At 38.8% G+C, this 16,513-nt stretch overlaps 1 protein-coding gene across 2 annotated transcripts in view; it reads right to left on the reverse strand.

Moving 5' to 3' along the window:
* Positions 1-16,513, reverse strand: part of UAP1 (UDP-N-acetylglucosamine pyrophosphorylase 1) — a 51,076-nt gene that overhangs the window by 25,862 nt on the left and 8,701 nt on the right. Inside the window, exons 3-5 of one of the 2 annotated variants that reach the window (XM_021705936.1) lie at positions 15,911-16,173; positions 10,839-11,175; positions 1,602-1,806 (exon numbers count right to left, since the gene is read on the reverse strand). In XM_021705936.1, the coding sequence (XP_021561611.1) occupies positions 1,602-1,806; positions 10,839-11,118 (485 nt within the window). In that variant the 5' untranslated portion in view covers positions 11,119-11,175; positions 15,911-16,173. Of the gene's footprint in view, positions 1-1,601; positions 1,807-10,838; positions 11,176-15,910; positions 16,174-16,513 lie in introns of those variants that run through there. The other variant, XM_008072063.2, reaches the window with a different exon arrangement.

A 16,513-nucleotide genomic window follows, 5' to 3' on the forward strand; every position in this document is an offset into this window, starting at 1 on the left:
GTAGTCAATAGCTGCCTGGGGAAGGGGGGGCACACCTCATTGATAAGGGTACCTGCAAGGTGAATATTTATATACCTAGCCCTGAACTGTACCCCAAAAATTTAAATAAAAATTAAAAGAGAGAGAGAGAGAAAAAAAAAAGAAAGTTATATAGCTTTTGCCTGGCTATCTTTCTCCAGACACTCACTCTTGGAACCCAGTCATCAAAATATGAGGGATCCTAAGTGGCATGAAGAGGTCGTGCTAAGGTGATCTGACCAACAGTCCCAATGAGGTCCCACAGAGTGCCAGCATCAACCTTCAGATCTATAAGTAAAACAGCCATAGTGACCTTTTGAGCCCCCTCAGCTGACTCTGAGTCAATATGTCCTTGTCCAGTTACAAATTCACAAGCAGAATAAAAATTGTCTTTTTTTAAGTCATTAAAAAAAGAATGAGTTTCATAAATTATAAACTTCGCAGTAACTTGGATGGACTTAGAATCTATAATATTGCTGGGCTTGGTGGCTCAGCCTGTAATCCCGTGCCTTTGGGAGGCTGAGGTGAGTGGATTGCCTGAGCCCGCGGGTTCGAGACCCGCCTGGGCAGAGAGACTTCATCTCTACAATAAATCAAAAAATCAGCCGGGCGTGGTAGCGCATGCCTGTAATTCCAGCTACTTGGAATGCTGAGGCAGAAGGATCGCTAGAACCCGGCAGGTCGAGGCTGCGGTGGCCGGGAGCGACCACTGCACTCCAGTCTGGGCGACAGAGTGAGACTCCAACTCAAAAAAAAAATAATAATAATAATCTATAATACTGAGTGATCTATCACAGAAACAAAGAACTGAGTATCACATGTTCTCACTCATAAGCGGACCTTGAACAATTCTGTAAGAAAAGGATTGGCAATAGTGGAAAACTGCCAGGGGAGTGATGGGTGGGACTGGCAGTAGTGAGAAACTGCCAGGGGAGGGGGGCACACTTCATCAACAAGGATACCTACATAATAGACATTTGTATACCTAACCCTGAATAGTACCCCACATCTTTCAAATAAATTTTTTTTAAAAAAATGAGTTTCTAGACTGAGAGAGCCCAATTAGTACCCAAAGCAGTAACTGAAAATAGATCCATATCACATCATCATGACATTCCAGACAGTAAAGATAAAAAGAGACCCTAAATGCTTTCAGAGGAAACAACAAAAAAAAAAGATTGGGAATCAGAATGGCATTAAGGTCTCAATAGCAGTGCTGGAAACAACAGAACATGCTTTCAAATTTCAGAAGGAAACTGATTTGCAATCACAAGTTCTATACCTAGACAAACTATCAATTAGTATGAAGTTTCTAGATGGAGAGTTCACTGAGTACTTAACGGCAGTCAGGGATGTAAAAGTTGGTGGTGAGTATATATTGCTCATTAAGTCTATAGTCTAAACTATAATTTATATTATTTTTAACAGTATAGTAAATTACACCTCCCAAGAAAATCAGTTGTAAAAAGAAATGTCTGTTTATGAATAAAGTGTATATGCATTTTATACATATATTTATAAAATATATTTATTTATAAAATAATACATGCTCAGATACACTTTAATAATGAGACATATCTTACCATGGAATAATACATTTGTTGCCATAATATTTTTCAGCTAACTGTTGTAGCTTCAGGATACGTTCTGCTTGGATCTGAAAAAGTGTCTTATGGGACGGCAAACCAACATCATACATCCCTTTGGGATATGCAACTCCAAGTCTTGTCCCCTGCCCTCCAGCTAGAAGAAGAACTGCTACTTTGTTCTGAGAAATCTGGAAAAGTCCTAGGGGGGAAAAAAAAAACCTGTATCCTCCAATTCAATACTTTAGTATTAAACATGCATAAGTAGCAGCAAAAACTCATCCTATCTGCATAAGGCACAGAGAACATGGAATCTACATAGAATCATGGATGACCATCTTGTTAATAAAAAACATTTTAAAAACAATTAAATTTACACAACTCAACCAAATATCAAACAATGAATGATATACTTTAACGAACAATAAAATATTGTTTGCTGATAATGTCAGGAGGCAAGAACTAAGAGATATTATAAATGTTTTGCAAAAATCTAACTACTTATTAGATGTGGCAAATCAAGAAAAAGATAGGATACAAGAAGATACCAAGGTATCAGAATAAATGGTGATGGTATTAAATTACCTCCAGCCTAAAAATAAATCGATAATAAATAATTAACAAGCATGCAAATATATTAGGCAAGCTAATATCTTGTAAATGTAAAGAAAAGAAACCTTCAGTTAAGAAAGCAACATAGTATAATGGTTAAGAACCCAAGCGCTGAAGTTAGGATTTCTGGTTTGAAACCCCACTCAACTGAATGAGCTTAGGAGATCACCTGCAGAGGGCATTAGAAGACTTTGTAGGATGATGGAAATGTCCTATTTCTTGACTAGGGTGGTAGTCGCATGGGTGTATACATTTGCTAAAACATAAAACTAGTATACTTTGTTGTGTGTAATTTGAAATACCTTTTTTTAAAAAATGGGTCATCTACATCCAGTCAGAAGGATGTGAGATTCAGAGTCTTTTCATGATTTGATTTATTTCAAATTGTTTTTGTCATAACATACGTATCATTTGGGTACTGCACCTATCTGAAAACTGTTAACTGATTATAAATGGACTTAAACCTGATGACTGGTCAATTTTCACCAGCTGAATATTCAGCAATAAGTAGTAATAAAACATAATGCTCAAATAAATAAATTTAAACAAAATAAATTCAAGATGGATTGAAAATCCAAAGACACACAAAGCTGTAAAAGCTACAGAAAGACAGAGCTCTCAATCTGAATTTTTAAAAAATATCTTGCAATATTCCATTCCTAAGACCCATCACATCACTCAAAAGTGAACAGCCTCCCCACTATGAGGCAGAGTAATTTGTGGGAAGAAGCTACACAGTAATTGGGTCTGTGGCAAGCTAGAAAAACTATAAAATTAAAGCAATGGGAGATGGCTTTTGTTCTTGTTCATACTTTCATTAGAATTCAAAGAAATTTTATGAACAAACCTGGCCACTGGCCACAATTACAAGTTGATATAGAAGAGGCAGTGGTGGTCACTGTCAATTATTATTTTTTTAAAATCCTTAGGTAGTGTGGGTTTATTTCATTTACCAACGTCGTGCTTTACGTGTTTTTGATATATCAGGTTTTCTTAAAGCCAATACATTAGTATGTGAAGAACTTAAAGAAACACCAAATAAACCCATTATAAAATTAGAACCAGTCCTGATTCTACAATTTTTCCTTCATTAGTGATACATATAATCCAAGAACATTATTCACCAACCATCCCAGCTATTTTTTCAATTAAAAAATTCAAAAGCATATTATATATTTTCATAATTTTTACCTTTAATTTTCTTTCTTTCTTGCCTAGAACCAGAATTTCCCTTGTTATTATCTCCTAATCATACCATATCAGGTTTGAAAATAAGAAAATAAAATCAGGGGTAACATGAGAATCTAAAACAGTAACTATAATCTAAGAGGTAAGTACTGTATAATTTCCCCCAATTTAGAGATAATAAACTCAGAGAAGTTAAGAGTCTTGCCCAAGGTCACAGAGCTAATAACTGTGAGTCAGGTTAGAACTGACTCCAGGAACTGCTCACCACCCACACCACACTATCTCTAGCAGTCCCTTATCACACACATTTAGCAGACAGATGACGGCACCATGCTCCGTAAGCATGTAATTTATAGGTGCGTCAACTTCTTTCTTATTTCTTTGTTTCCATTTCCTTTTCCACTAAATTCATGAGAGGTTGTGCTGCCTTTTTTAAAATCTGTCTTACCCATCACCCTGCAAGGAAAAGCTGTGGAGCAGGAAAAGCAAACATTCTTCAAACCTTCCTGAACACTGAAATTTTTAACAGTCACTCCACGTTTGCACCCACCGTAATATGCAAAACCCATAATTACCATGTAACAAAAACTAACTGAGATAAAGGAATTTGAAGGAGAGAACCATATGAGAGAAGACCCCCAAAATCTAGGATTTGTTTATAAAAAATTGTGTATTTATTCTTACATGTTTAAACTTCATGTACTTTCCATTTGATGCAATACACCTATCAAGATGCTTTTTACCCAGCTCAGTTTTTGAACTCATGAATTTTGATGCCTTTTAGTGCTTCTGCCAGTTTTTGTTTCACCTCTTCCACCAAGGCAAAACGTTTCTCTTTGAGGACTTTTTCATCTGGGGAAAAAAAAGTTGCTTGGGTGAATAGGGAGGGTGGGGAATAGGGGGTGTCATGCTGTTTTGGTCAAAAACCGCTGAATACTCAGCAAGGTGTAGGCAGGTGCATTCAGAGATCACCCATCATAAAATGAGCAAACATGTTGAAAGAATCTCAAAAAAAAAAGTTCACTGAAGCTGATCACAGCCTCTTACAAAAACTCTAGGTGGTACACTCCTGTCAATGGGTTCCTAGAACACTTACCTAGTGGGGAAGGCCTGTATTACAAGACTGCAAGGGCCTGCCCTCCAAAAGATAATTCCGGGTTTTTTGAGTCCCCCTCATATAATACAAATTTGAAAATGCTTTGCATGTCGTTATTCCTTGAATTACCAAAGAAACTATGGTTTCACTGGCCAAAAAAGCATTATGATAAAGTACAAGTTCACAATTCTAAACCCTTGGGTCAGACTTGTTTCAGAATGCAGAATTTTTCCAAGTTTAGAAAAGAGCTATAGTGCCTATGTAATACCATATATTATAACTATGCTATACAAGGTCCTACAATTAGGTTTGCAAACCATCCTAGAAAAAATGCTATATACCTCATTGCTGACTGTCACTATGGTCACCTTCGAAGAACTCCTCTTGGTAAGCTATTCACCAACACCACTGCCTAGTCTATGTGTCAAAGCAATTTGGGAACTCTTTTTCTGGCTATCAGAGCTGTCATTGCTATCTGTTGAGATCTGACAATTAAGTTTATGAACTTGCCACTATGTGCTTATGTTAGCAGAACTGTACAAATCACTATATTGGAATACCTTCCCTACACACCTGATCTGGCCCCCAGTGACTTCTTTCTTTACCCAAGGATAAAGGAAATACTGAAAGGAAGACATTTTGATGACATTCAGGACATCAAAGTAACACAACAACAGCTCTGATGGCTATTCCAGAAAAAGAGTTCTAAAACTGCATTCATGGGTGGACTAGGTGCTGGCATCGGTGCTTAGCTTCCAAAGGGAGTACTTCGAAGGTGACCATGGTGATATTCAGCAATGAGGTATGTAGCACTTTTTCTAGAATGTGTTTGCAAACTTAATTGTCAGACCTCATATCTCCAGCAGATCTGACACAGCAGTTTAGTCACATTAAGTGGGATACATAAAGTTTGCAGTGTCATGTCAGTTCAGGTTAGGTTTTGCCGCAGAGCAATATGTCTGGACACTCACATAACCACCAAAAGGGTTAGAATCAAAAGAATTTCTGAACATGTTCAAAAAAGGTCCATATATCTACATTTTGGACACAGAGGCCTGTCTTTTTACACACTATGTTTTCTTTATATGGTCTACGTGTTTTAAGTTCACTGCTAACATGGCTCTAACCATTCTTTCTGCCTTCTTACTTTCCATACCAAGGTAAGTTACTTCCTTCAGCTACGCTGCCTCAGAAAAGTAAAAACCACACATGCTCCCAGAGGCAGCTCCATGTCTCAGTGCATGCACACCCAAGGTCACCCAACACCAATTCAGGGATTTCCATATGTTCTAACCAGTTATCAAATATCCCTGTATAAACTTTTCTCTTCTCTAGATCAGTTCCCTAAACCACTGCCTCATTCCAATTCTCCAACTTGTTCAAAGCTTTTCTAGCCAGCAGGTCACAATGACCTTATTCTTTATTCAAATAAATGGCATGTGTTTGTTTCCTAAATCTCTGTTGCTCTCCAATTCCCCTTTCCATCTGTGGATCTGATAACCAATCTGGTCACCACTTCTTAAAAGTGACATTGGGATTATGCCTGCCAGGTATAGCTTTCCAGGTAGATACACATTTACATCTCATCTCCATCTAACCACAACTGTTTTAATGAATTATAACATAATCCATATATATTAGCAATAAAAATGTTTGCATTAACTTCTTCCTGTTTAAGCATCTCACTTATGAACAGACAGAGAAAAAACAAGGGAAAAGACAGCAATCCCTGGAGTATCAAGGCCAGCTGTAATTCAAAAACAAAATGCAGCTATAATTATTGCTCACAGTATCAAATAGTGCAGACACTGGTAGAAATATTCAGTACTCATCCACTTCAGCTGTGTTACTGCAATGTTTATCAAAACTGTGTAACACATAAATTAGAATCTATCTTAAGATAACAGATATCACTGCTTGGAATTTAATGAGCCAATATAATTTAGGAAGCTTTTTGGTTCTATGGCAATAATACATTATTTCAAACTGCATTTGTCATAACAGATAAATGGGCACTGAACCTATGTGGAAAATGTTAACTGATTATAAATGTACTTATACTTAAGCCTATGTGACAATTAGGAAATTATAAAGTTCTTCTACCCTAAAACTACTTCTGAAGAAATATGAAAAAAAAAACTCAGCAAAGTACATTACTATACCATCCTTTCCATCTCTTCACAGACCAAATCAGGGGTTTTTAAAAAAAATGAAATAAAAGCATGAACAACGAATTCCAACACTTCCAGGCCTGAAGGACATCTCTCTCCTTGGAGAGTCATGCATTGTGGGTCCAACAAAATTCGAGCACTTTTCCTGATGACATTTACAAGGAGCAAGAGAAGAGTGGCCTGTCAAAGGTCAAATGTTTCCGGGATAACTTCCGGCTTGGACTAGTTCCTCCTATACACTTTAACTTGGGCATGTGCCTAAAATAACAAAGATAGAACAGGTCCTTTCAAAGTAGAGCCCTGTCAGAACTTTCATTTGAGTTGTCAGAATTCTAGAACAAGTAGAGTGGGGTCAACAGTCTGGTAGAAATAAAGGAAAGCTATCCAAGAAAGCTAGTCAGAGGAGATATTTTAAGTCTTTAATTTTTAATCACATATTACAGCTTAATTATTTCCCCAAAATGTAAAACACAAAAAGCAGACTGATCAGGAGGATCTCTATTTGAACCAGTTTAATAATGGTATGTGATTAGTAAGAAAATGTCCACATATTTAGAGACGGATACTTGAACTACATAAGGGTAAAAATAACATGATGTTTGGGATTTGCCTTAAATACTGCAGTAAAGAAGAGAGAGGAACAGCAAATGGAGCAAAATTTCATAATTTTTAGTCAAGGTGGCATATGTGGGGTATACTATATTAAATTTGCCTCTAAATACTTGTTTCAAAATATGCCTGAAAGTTTTCATTACAAATTCTTGTGCAGGCTACAAAACTGTATACAAACCATAATCCCAGAGTATGCATGAGTGTGTATGCTAAAGAAAATATTGCAAAATATTACTAGTATTTAAATTAGTATTACTAATTTAAAGACAAATTAGTATTAGTTAATAAGGACAGACTTTCTGATATGCAACTTACAACTACAAAACTCTGTTCTAAATGGTACATGACATACCAACAACTAGGACATGGAATGCTCTTCCAGAGTTTACAATGTAATAAGGAAGATGGATGCAAACAACCCATGATGACATAAAAGTATGAACAACTAATTCCTACTTGGGACATTGAAAAATAAAAGTCATAGATCAAATAGTGTGTGGTGAACCTTAAAAAATTAACATAAGTTCCCAAAGATGACCTTACAAGGTGACCCAACTAGGTACAGAAAGGACAAAACCAGAGTAAGCTAAGGATAAACATGAGCAAAGGCAGAAAAGACGTTCAGAAAAAGGTAAACTACTTGATTTGGCTAAAATGCATCTTAACACAAGATTGGCAATATACGCTAGACGGTAGAAGGGCAGAGATTTGTATTTTTCCTTTGTAATTTTTAGTATTTTCCAATTTATCTAAAATTAAAACGTATTACTTTTAATATAAAATAAAACTATTAAAAATACCACAATACTAGATTTAAGAAAAAGTAGAGGATATGTTATAAATGCATTTCTTCTAAACAATACACTTATTCTTCTACCATACTTCTATATGATAGAGAAGCACTGTTACAATTAATAGGAAAATGTCTCACTGACAAATAAGCCTAGGAATGACTAGTAATTAGTTACTATCATACAATATTCGTAGATTTTTTTTGTGCTCAAATAAGCATGCATTTTGTTAGTAAAGAATGGGGGTTTCCATTAAGCAAACATATTTTCCCAGTTTATCTTTACTAAAGTGACATTCCCATCAAAGTTTCTCTTTTAAGATCTCAGCTTCATAAAAAAGATTTTCCAGCTGCTCCTCTGCATTTCATTTTCTATAACTGGCCAGAAAACTGTAAGAATTAAATGAAGCAAGATCTCTCTTCAACAAGTAGCACAGCAGTCACTTATGTATTCATCCTACAGAAATAAAAAATGTTCTACTATAGGCATTGAAATATCTATTATCATCTCAATAACCATCAGACACTTTGAAATTACTGTACAATGCTTTTATTCCTCTCTTCCTGAGGGGAAAAGAAGTTTCCTTGGTACAATTATCAGGATTGTCTTACTACCTAAAACATAATACCATCATCTTCACAATCTTCCCTTTGATAACTTGATGCAGAAATTTTATTTTGCTGTGAATTTGCAAACACACAGTAGTTTCTGGCTAAAGAAAAGGAGATAACGTCAGTACAAAGTCTCCTTCTCCACCCCTACTGTTTAAGCCACAAATAAATATCACTCCCTTGACACTAAGCCAAAAGGAAGCTTGCTTTGCCCCCTCTTTTACTGTACCTGGTTCTAACAGTTTTGGACTATAGTTTAAATGAAAGGTTATAATAAATGTAGACTAGTTATATTCCAACAAAAATGTCATAAAGAAGATTCAAATTAGGGTCTGGATTTTTGCTTATGCTCCCCATTACATTACATAAGATCAAAGCTCTGGCTTTCCATAAAAGTTAATACTAAGATTTCATACTATTAAAAACCCAAGAAGTATAGACACAGCTGGGACACTAGAGGATAGCAAGAGGTCTGTGTGGCTTTTGGTTTGGAATATTAGTCTTTTTGAAACCCAGAGAAGGGAAGTATTAGTGAATCCAAAGTTAATAGGAGTCTTGGTATCACTAAAACTCTCCATTCACAATGATTTGTCTGGAAGTCATTCTCTTACATCTTAGCGGCAGAGCCCAATCCTAAGTAAAATGCTAAGTTAGCCACCACCAAACAATTTAGATCTGAAAGGCACCTCCTTGAATAACATCCAATTATTCTCAAATTGCTTTTTAACCTCCAAACCCTTTTAAGTAAAAACTCATGTAAAGATCAAATATACAAAACAGAAAAAAATAGAACTACCTTTATGGTGGGGAGATAAAGGAGTTGGAGACCTATTAGCTTAGTATCTGCTCCTTTCGCCTCAGTGAGACAGCCTACCCAACAGTGGAACTACTAGGGCTTTGGAGAACACAATTTGTAAATCAGTAAATTGGTGAGCCTAGAGAAAGATAGGGAAAGGTGTACAGAGGGGTGATGATGTCAGTTATCTTTTGGGAGGTGGCAAAGAGTGGATGATAAAATAAAAATAGCCTTGAAGTGGAGCAAATATAGACTATGAGATTGTATCTATAATATTATTGTATATCTATAAAATTAAACGTATATACAATCAAGTACTGGGTGGTAATATGAGCAAATAAAAACATAGATTGCATGAGGTTAGGGCAAATCATTATATACTATTATTTTTGCAATAAAGCAATGTCCTTAAAAAAGAAAAGTATTTTCCAATGTGCTCATTCACAGTTGTGGAAATGAGGCCCAGATTTGAAAAGGATCATGTACTCAAGGCCTTGGTTACAATATTTACTCAATTTTTTTACTTACAGAGGCGTACTAAATTATAAAAACTATAGCTCTCAACTCCACCAAAAAGCTACAGTTGAGTTATTTTGCCATTCTCAAAAGCACAAATTAGTATTAGTTAATAACAACAGGTTTTCTGATGTGTAACTTATAACTACAAAACTCTGTTCTAAATGCTACATGACACACACTGACAACTAGGACATGGAATGCTCTTCTAGAGTTTACAATGTAACAGATGTAAGATGGATATAAACAACCCATGATGAAGTAGAATGACATAAAAGTATAAACAACTAATTCCAACTTGGGACATTGAAAAATAAAAGTCATGGATCAAATAGTATGTGTGGTGAACCTTAAAGAATGAACACAAGTTCCCAGAGATGACCTTACAAGGTGACCCAGCTAGGTACAGAAAGGGCAAAGCCAGATCAAGCTAAAGATAAACATGAGCAAAGGCAGGAAAGACATTCAGAGAAAGGTACACTACTTGATTCAGCTAAAATGCATCTTAACGCAAGATCGGCACATAGGCTAGGGCCAGGTTAGGGCAGGTTTTCAGATTAAGCCTGCTTAAACAGAGACATTTAACTTGTGCTTCAGGAAAAGAAATCTAGAAGTATGGAAATTGAGGAGGGAAAGACAGTAGGTGCAAATTAAGACTTAAACAAGAAAAGCATTGGAACGTCAGAAATGCTGCAGAGGTTTTGGCAAGACAGTTTGTCATTTTCTGCTCACTCATCTGGGCAATATGAGAGTCAAAATATTAGTTACATGATCCAGCCACCTGAGCAATTTTAGTGTATCTCATAACAAACTTGAGAACAAATATGCACATGCTCAGTACCTTCGCTTTCCCAGGCCTCGAGCTGATCTTGATCCCGGGTAGCACTGCCCAGTACCTCTCGAGGGACAGGTCCCATTCGTGCATCCACTTTCTCTTGGTGAGAAGATTGGTTAAATCCTTCAATGGCCTTTTGGAAAAAGAAGTTCAGCTCCTCAAAGTTCATGGCTTGGAGCTCTGTGTAAAGCTCTACCCGTTGGGTTTCTCCAAGCTCATTCCAGAAACGTAGTAGGTGTTCTTGCCCAGCTTTGGACAACCTGAGTTTGAGGTCATTAATGTTCATAATGCTCTGATAGCCAAGTTTTGTGAAAATAGGGGTTTAATTTGTGCACCTGTAAACCTAAAAAAGAAAAGGAATTAACAGCAGGTCAAAGTCCAACCTCCAAACTTGAGGAGTTTTTTTCCTATTAAAAATAAGTACATTGAACTGTTATTATCACAACTTCACAGTTAAGGAGACTAAGGCAGAAAGGCTAGGCAACCTGTCCAGTTGTGAGCTGGGATTTCAACCCAGGCAGTCTGATTCCAGGGTTTACATTGTTTATTACATTGAGGTGCCTCTGTTTTGTTCCTCTGACCACTACGCTGCCACTGAAAGAACACTTGACTGCCTAATATTTCAAATGTTCTCCTTTTATCTCTACTGATGAAAATGTTAGTATTAGCTGTATTCAGAGAACAGCAATATTCAGGAAAATGAAAGCACTTACAATCATGAATAACATGTTTCATTTTAACAGCAACTTCCGCAGAGAAACAATAATAAGCATCTATTACCTCTACTCATAATAAACCTGTACCTAGTTAAAGAGACAAGCAATACACACACGACAATCAGCAAATCAGATGCTGTTTTCTAAAGGGCATTCTGTGAGAATATAGGAAAATGTTAAACTGCATAGTGCCAAACAACAAGAAAATGAGAAAATATTTTATCTACTCACCTAATCCAGGTAAGTGCAAGAAGAAATAAGCATCTGGAAAGAGTTCACCAAAAAAGGCATAAACTAGCTGTGTGTCGAGAATTGAGAAGACTCTAGACACGATAAGGAACCAAGCAGGGCCTAGGAATCACGAGGAACAAGCATGTGTGTGATGGAGAGCAGTCCGAAAATGAACGTCTACAAAGAATGACTGCGAATGATCCAAAGTAGGGCTTGGCCCTGAAGAGCCTGGCAAACTATGCAAAAGAACTTAGCCCTAACAGACTACGTAATAGGAAGCCAACAGTAGATTACCAAACAGGGCAGTGTTATCATGCTTTACAGGGATGAGAGGAAAGAGCAATGGCATGAAATAGATTTTAAGGAGGGATGAGAAGCAGGAAAATAATTAAAAGACAATTGCAGGTATGAAATATCAAAGGTCTGAACCAGATTAGTTGCAAAGGAAATAAGAGAGATGGGGACACATTTGATGGTCACTGTAAGAATCATCACTGAATTACAACTGCCTAGATGTGAGGGAGAGAGGAAAGTAGATACCAAGGAAACAGCCCACTTATCTTCTCCTCCCACAAGAACAGTGAAAGGTAATGTACATGGTAGTTCAGAGCAGCTCTAGATTTAGCTGAGTCACTTAACTTCTCCATGCCTCAGTTTCCTTACCTGTAAATGGGATCAATAATAGTATCTATGTCATTAGGACCATTATACATCAAAAACCATTTACAAGCTCAGGTCAAGAGAACTTACATGTGTGTTCCCTGAGGTGAGAATAATAACACTCAGCATTTACATATCATTTACAGTGTGGCAGTACACTTCAGACTGCTTTATAGGTACTAGTACATTTAATTCACAAAACAACCCTAAAATACTGTTATTGGGATTATTTTACAGAGGAAGAAAACAGAGAGATCCACAGAGACAAGTTGCCCAAGGTCCCAAGGTTGCTATTTCTCTTGAATAGTTGTAGGCCCACAGCACCCTTCTCACTTATATAAACAGGTTACTCCTAAAAATGTCCTTTCCTTTTCATGTGCAAATATTTTAACAGACAATTTAGAAAGGAAGACGATTTAACTTCCATGTGCCATTATTAATTCATTCAACAAATATTTAATGAGCACTTACTGTCTACCAGGCACTGATCTGGGTGATAGAGACACAAATGAAGAAAGTGACAACGTGCTTGACCACTTCCTTTGTAGGAGACAAATATATAAAATGTCAGTTATTACTATGAGATAAGGCTATGAAGAAAAATAAAGTGGGATAAGGGGCTAAAGAGCAAGAGGGGTGATGGTGGTATTTTTAGATACAGAGCTGACATTTAAGAATACGTCAGAATGAAAGGGAGAGGAGCTCGCAAGTGAGTGTCTTAGGAAAGAGCATTCCAGGTAAAGGAAGCTGCAAGTAGTCTCAAGGCAGGAATGTATTTGAAGGTCGATGAACCTGGGGCAGAGTGACTGAGGCAGAGTGATTAGAAGTGAGGCTGTAGAACCCAGCAGAGACCAATTAAGGAGGACCATGTGGTCAAGGTTTGGGAGCAACTGGAGAATTTGGAGCAGAAGAATATCATGGTCCCACTTAGGTTTTAAAAGGAGCTTCCTGCTATTATGCTGGGGGACAAAGACTGTAACGTAGGCAAAAGTGGAAGAAGGCAGACCCATGAGGGAACTACTACTGGAATCTAGATGAGGGATGACGATGGCTTAGAGTGGTGATGAAAGCAGATTCTAAGGGTGAACCTACAGGATTAGGCCATGGATTGAGGGTGGAGAGAGAGAGAAATAGGGATCAAGCAAAGATGACTCCAAGTGGTGACGCCACTTAGTGACGACAGAAAAACACTAGGACAGATGGAGCTTTAGGGACATATGTGGAGAGTGGAGAGAATCAATACTTAACCTCTGGTCAGGTTAAGTTTGAGATGCCTATTAGACATCCAAATAGAAAAGCTGGTTAGACAGCAGAATATAGTAGTTTAGACTTCAGAGGTGATACTGGAAATAAAGACAACGCTTTCAACACCATCAGCATACGTGATATTAGAATTTAGATTGAATGTGATCCCTAGGAGGTATAGACAGATACAAAAGTCAGGAAGTCAGGAGACGAGGTCTTGAAACTCATTAGGGTATCAAAAGGCATTTCTATTGATTTATATAGGCTTCAAGAGCCATAATGCTATCATTTTTTATTTTTTTAAAAATCACATAAAAAAGACAGTTAAGAGGAATAGATCTGCATTAAGACTACATTCCAAGGAATGGTGCCTTTCCTAAGATCGCACTGACATGAATGCTTTGCCTCAGATTTAAGGAAACATACAGTAACGGGAAAATCAGCAGGGAACCTGGTAACCAAAGAACAGGAGGTTTAGTTTTTGATCGCTCCTCACCATTTGACCCTCTGCAAATCATTTTACTTCCCTATGCACACATTTCGTCATGAAGAGAAGACAATCAGCCACTCTCACATACCTTCAAGAGTCAAGAGTGAAGAATGCTCTACTTAAAAGACAGACATATGCAAATATACTATTACAACACTTTAAGATATAAATCTAACTTTTCCTAAAAAGTCATTAGATACACATCCACCTTCAGATGCTTGGGAAAAGTGATCCATGCAAATAAGATAACTTACAGCTTAACCTTTGTTACCTGGGCCTAAACCACTGGTGGTCTGCAAAAGTTGACAAGGTCACATGTGGTTATTTACATGTTGTATAATGTTCACAACATAACAACCAAACGTGAGTTTGAGACAAGTATTATGCACTATGATGTTTATCTGAGGCAAATATAAGCATCACCAAGCCATAAAAATTCCCATTATTTCCCATCAATGTTGGTAAGATGCATGTTTGTGTAATGGTAAGCAGCAATGAACAGGAGAGTTAAAAGATAAGGATTTTTCATACAGATTCGGCATTAAGGATTTTTATTTTGACAACTAAAATCTGAAAAAGTTGAAGATCTGCTCCAGAAATTATGACAAAACTTGGTATATGCCCATGGCCTAATGCATCTGCATCAAGATAAATGACAAATGTAATAATCTAATCAAATATACCTTTAATAGAATTTAAACAGCAGTATTACATCTAGTATTTCACCCTCCTTTTCTGGTCTCCCCAGTCAACCTTTTAGAGCTTTTAAAAATAGTGCTGGGGTTGAGCCGTTAACCACCCACAGAATCCTGTAAATGCTTGGCAGTACAGCCTATAAAGTCCTTCTTGGTCCTAGTGAAGTGCGCCAACTGACTAACAGTGAAGGAACAGACAACTTCAGTTTCCTGCAAGCCCACACCCAGTGAATTTCACCTAAAAGTCCTTCAACTTCTGGGCTACATAAAGGCACCCACAGTGATTATCAATAGTGATTATCAATCACTATTACCTGATTTCAGATTTCATAAACCATGCACAAATAAATACAGCACAGCGTCGGGCCAAACTTGACACAAATCTTCCGGAAGCCATATGTTTAGCACATGTGTGCTCTGAGCTCTCCAATACCATCTTGGTGCTGGGCCAAGAGAGAGGAAAACCCAGAAATTTCAATCCTCTCTCACTACCAGTATGCCAACAAGCAAAGTGGCAGACAGGTTTCTGCCCCACTGTCCCGTCCCCCGCAGGTTATGCCCTGTCCTTCCTGTCAGAGCTCTCAATCCTTCTCTCCATAAATTCAAGCCACACCAACTCGCTCTAACCTGGCAGTTCCAACGCTCCCTGGAGGCCCCCAAACCTGGTATACGTGGCCCCAAAGCCTGAGAGCACCAGGGTCCCTACGGCACATCCAGGAGAGGCCCCACTCCCGACCCCAACCGCCGTGACAACCCCTCTGATTCCAACACCGGCCCACGCCCCCTCCCAACGCCCTCCCTGCCCCCGCCTCGAGGCGTCCCCACCCCCTTCCCGGTCCGGCCACCCGGCCGGCCACCCAGCCCGCACCCCCCAGCGGGGTCGCCGAGCACGGGGCGGGCGGGCGGCTCCTCTGAGCGCGGAGTCGCGACGCTGGGCTCGGACGCGACCCATCCAGGCGCGGAACCGCGGGAGAGCGGGTGGCGGTCCTAGGCCTGCCGCACCCAATGCCTGGCGTCCCCTCGCTCAAGAGGAGCCCTGACCTTGCTCGGCGCGACCGCAGCTCCGCCCGGCTCCGGCTCCTTCCGCGCGGCCGCTCCTCGGCGTCCCGCGCCCGCTCGGAATATATACCCTCATCCGGGGGCCGGGGCGGGCCGCGAGCTGGGACCGAGGGGAGCGCCAGCCCCGGCCACCCCGCCCCTCTCGCCGCAACGAGTGGCCGCCGGCGCGGGGAGGGGCGGTCGCCGTCTGCACAGACACGTCAGCGCCGGGAGCGCGGGCCGCCGGGAGGCGCGGAGAGGGCGCGCTCTGGGGTATTGCCTTGAATTTGTAGATTGCCGTAGCCCCGATGGACATCTTCACAATGTTGATTCTTCCGATCCATGAGCATGGGATATTTTTCCATTTGTTTGTGTCAACTTTGATTACTTTGAGCAGTGTTTTGTAGTTTTCCTTGTAAAGGTTTTTCACGTCTCTGGTTAGGAAGATGCCAAGGTATTTCAATTTTTTGTGGCTATTGTGAATGGAATTGTGTTTTTTATTTGGGTTTCTGATTGTTTATAATTGGTGTAGAGAAATGCGATTGTCTTTTGTACATTTATTTTGTATCCTGAGACTTTGCCAAAGGCTTTTATCAATGTAAGGAG

The sequence above is a fragment of the Carlito syrichta genome, unplaced genomic scaffold (assembly GCF_000164805.1).
Source record: "Carlito syrichta isolate Samal-C Ts95f unplaced genomic scaffold, Tarsius_syrichta-2.0.1 Scaffold314838, whole genome shotgun sequence".
In the NCBI taxonomy this organism is placed as follows: Eukaryota; Metazoa; Chordata; class Mammalia; order Primates; family Tarsiidae; genus Carlito; species Carlito syrichta.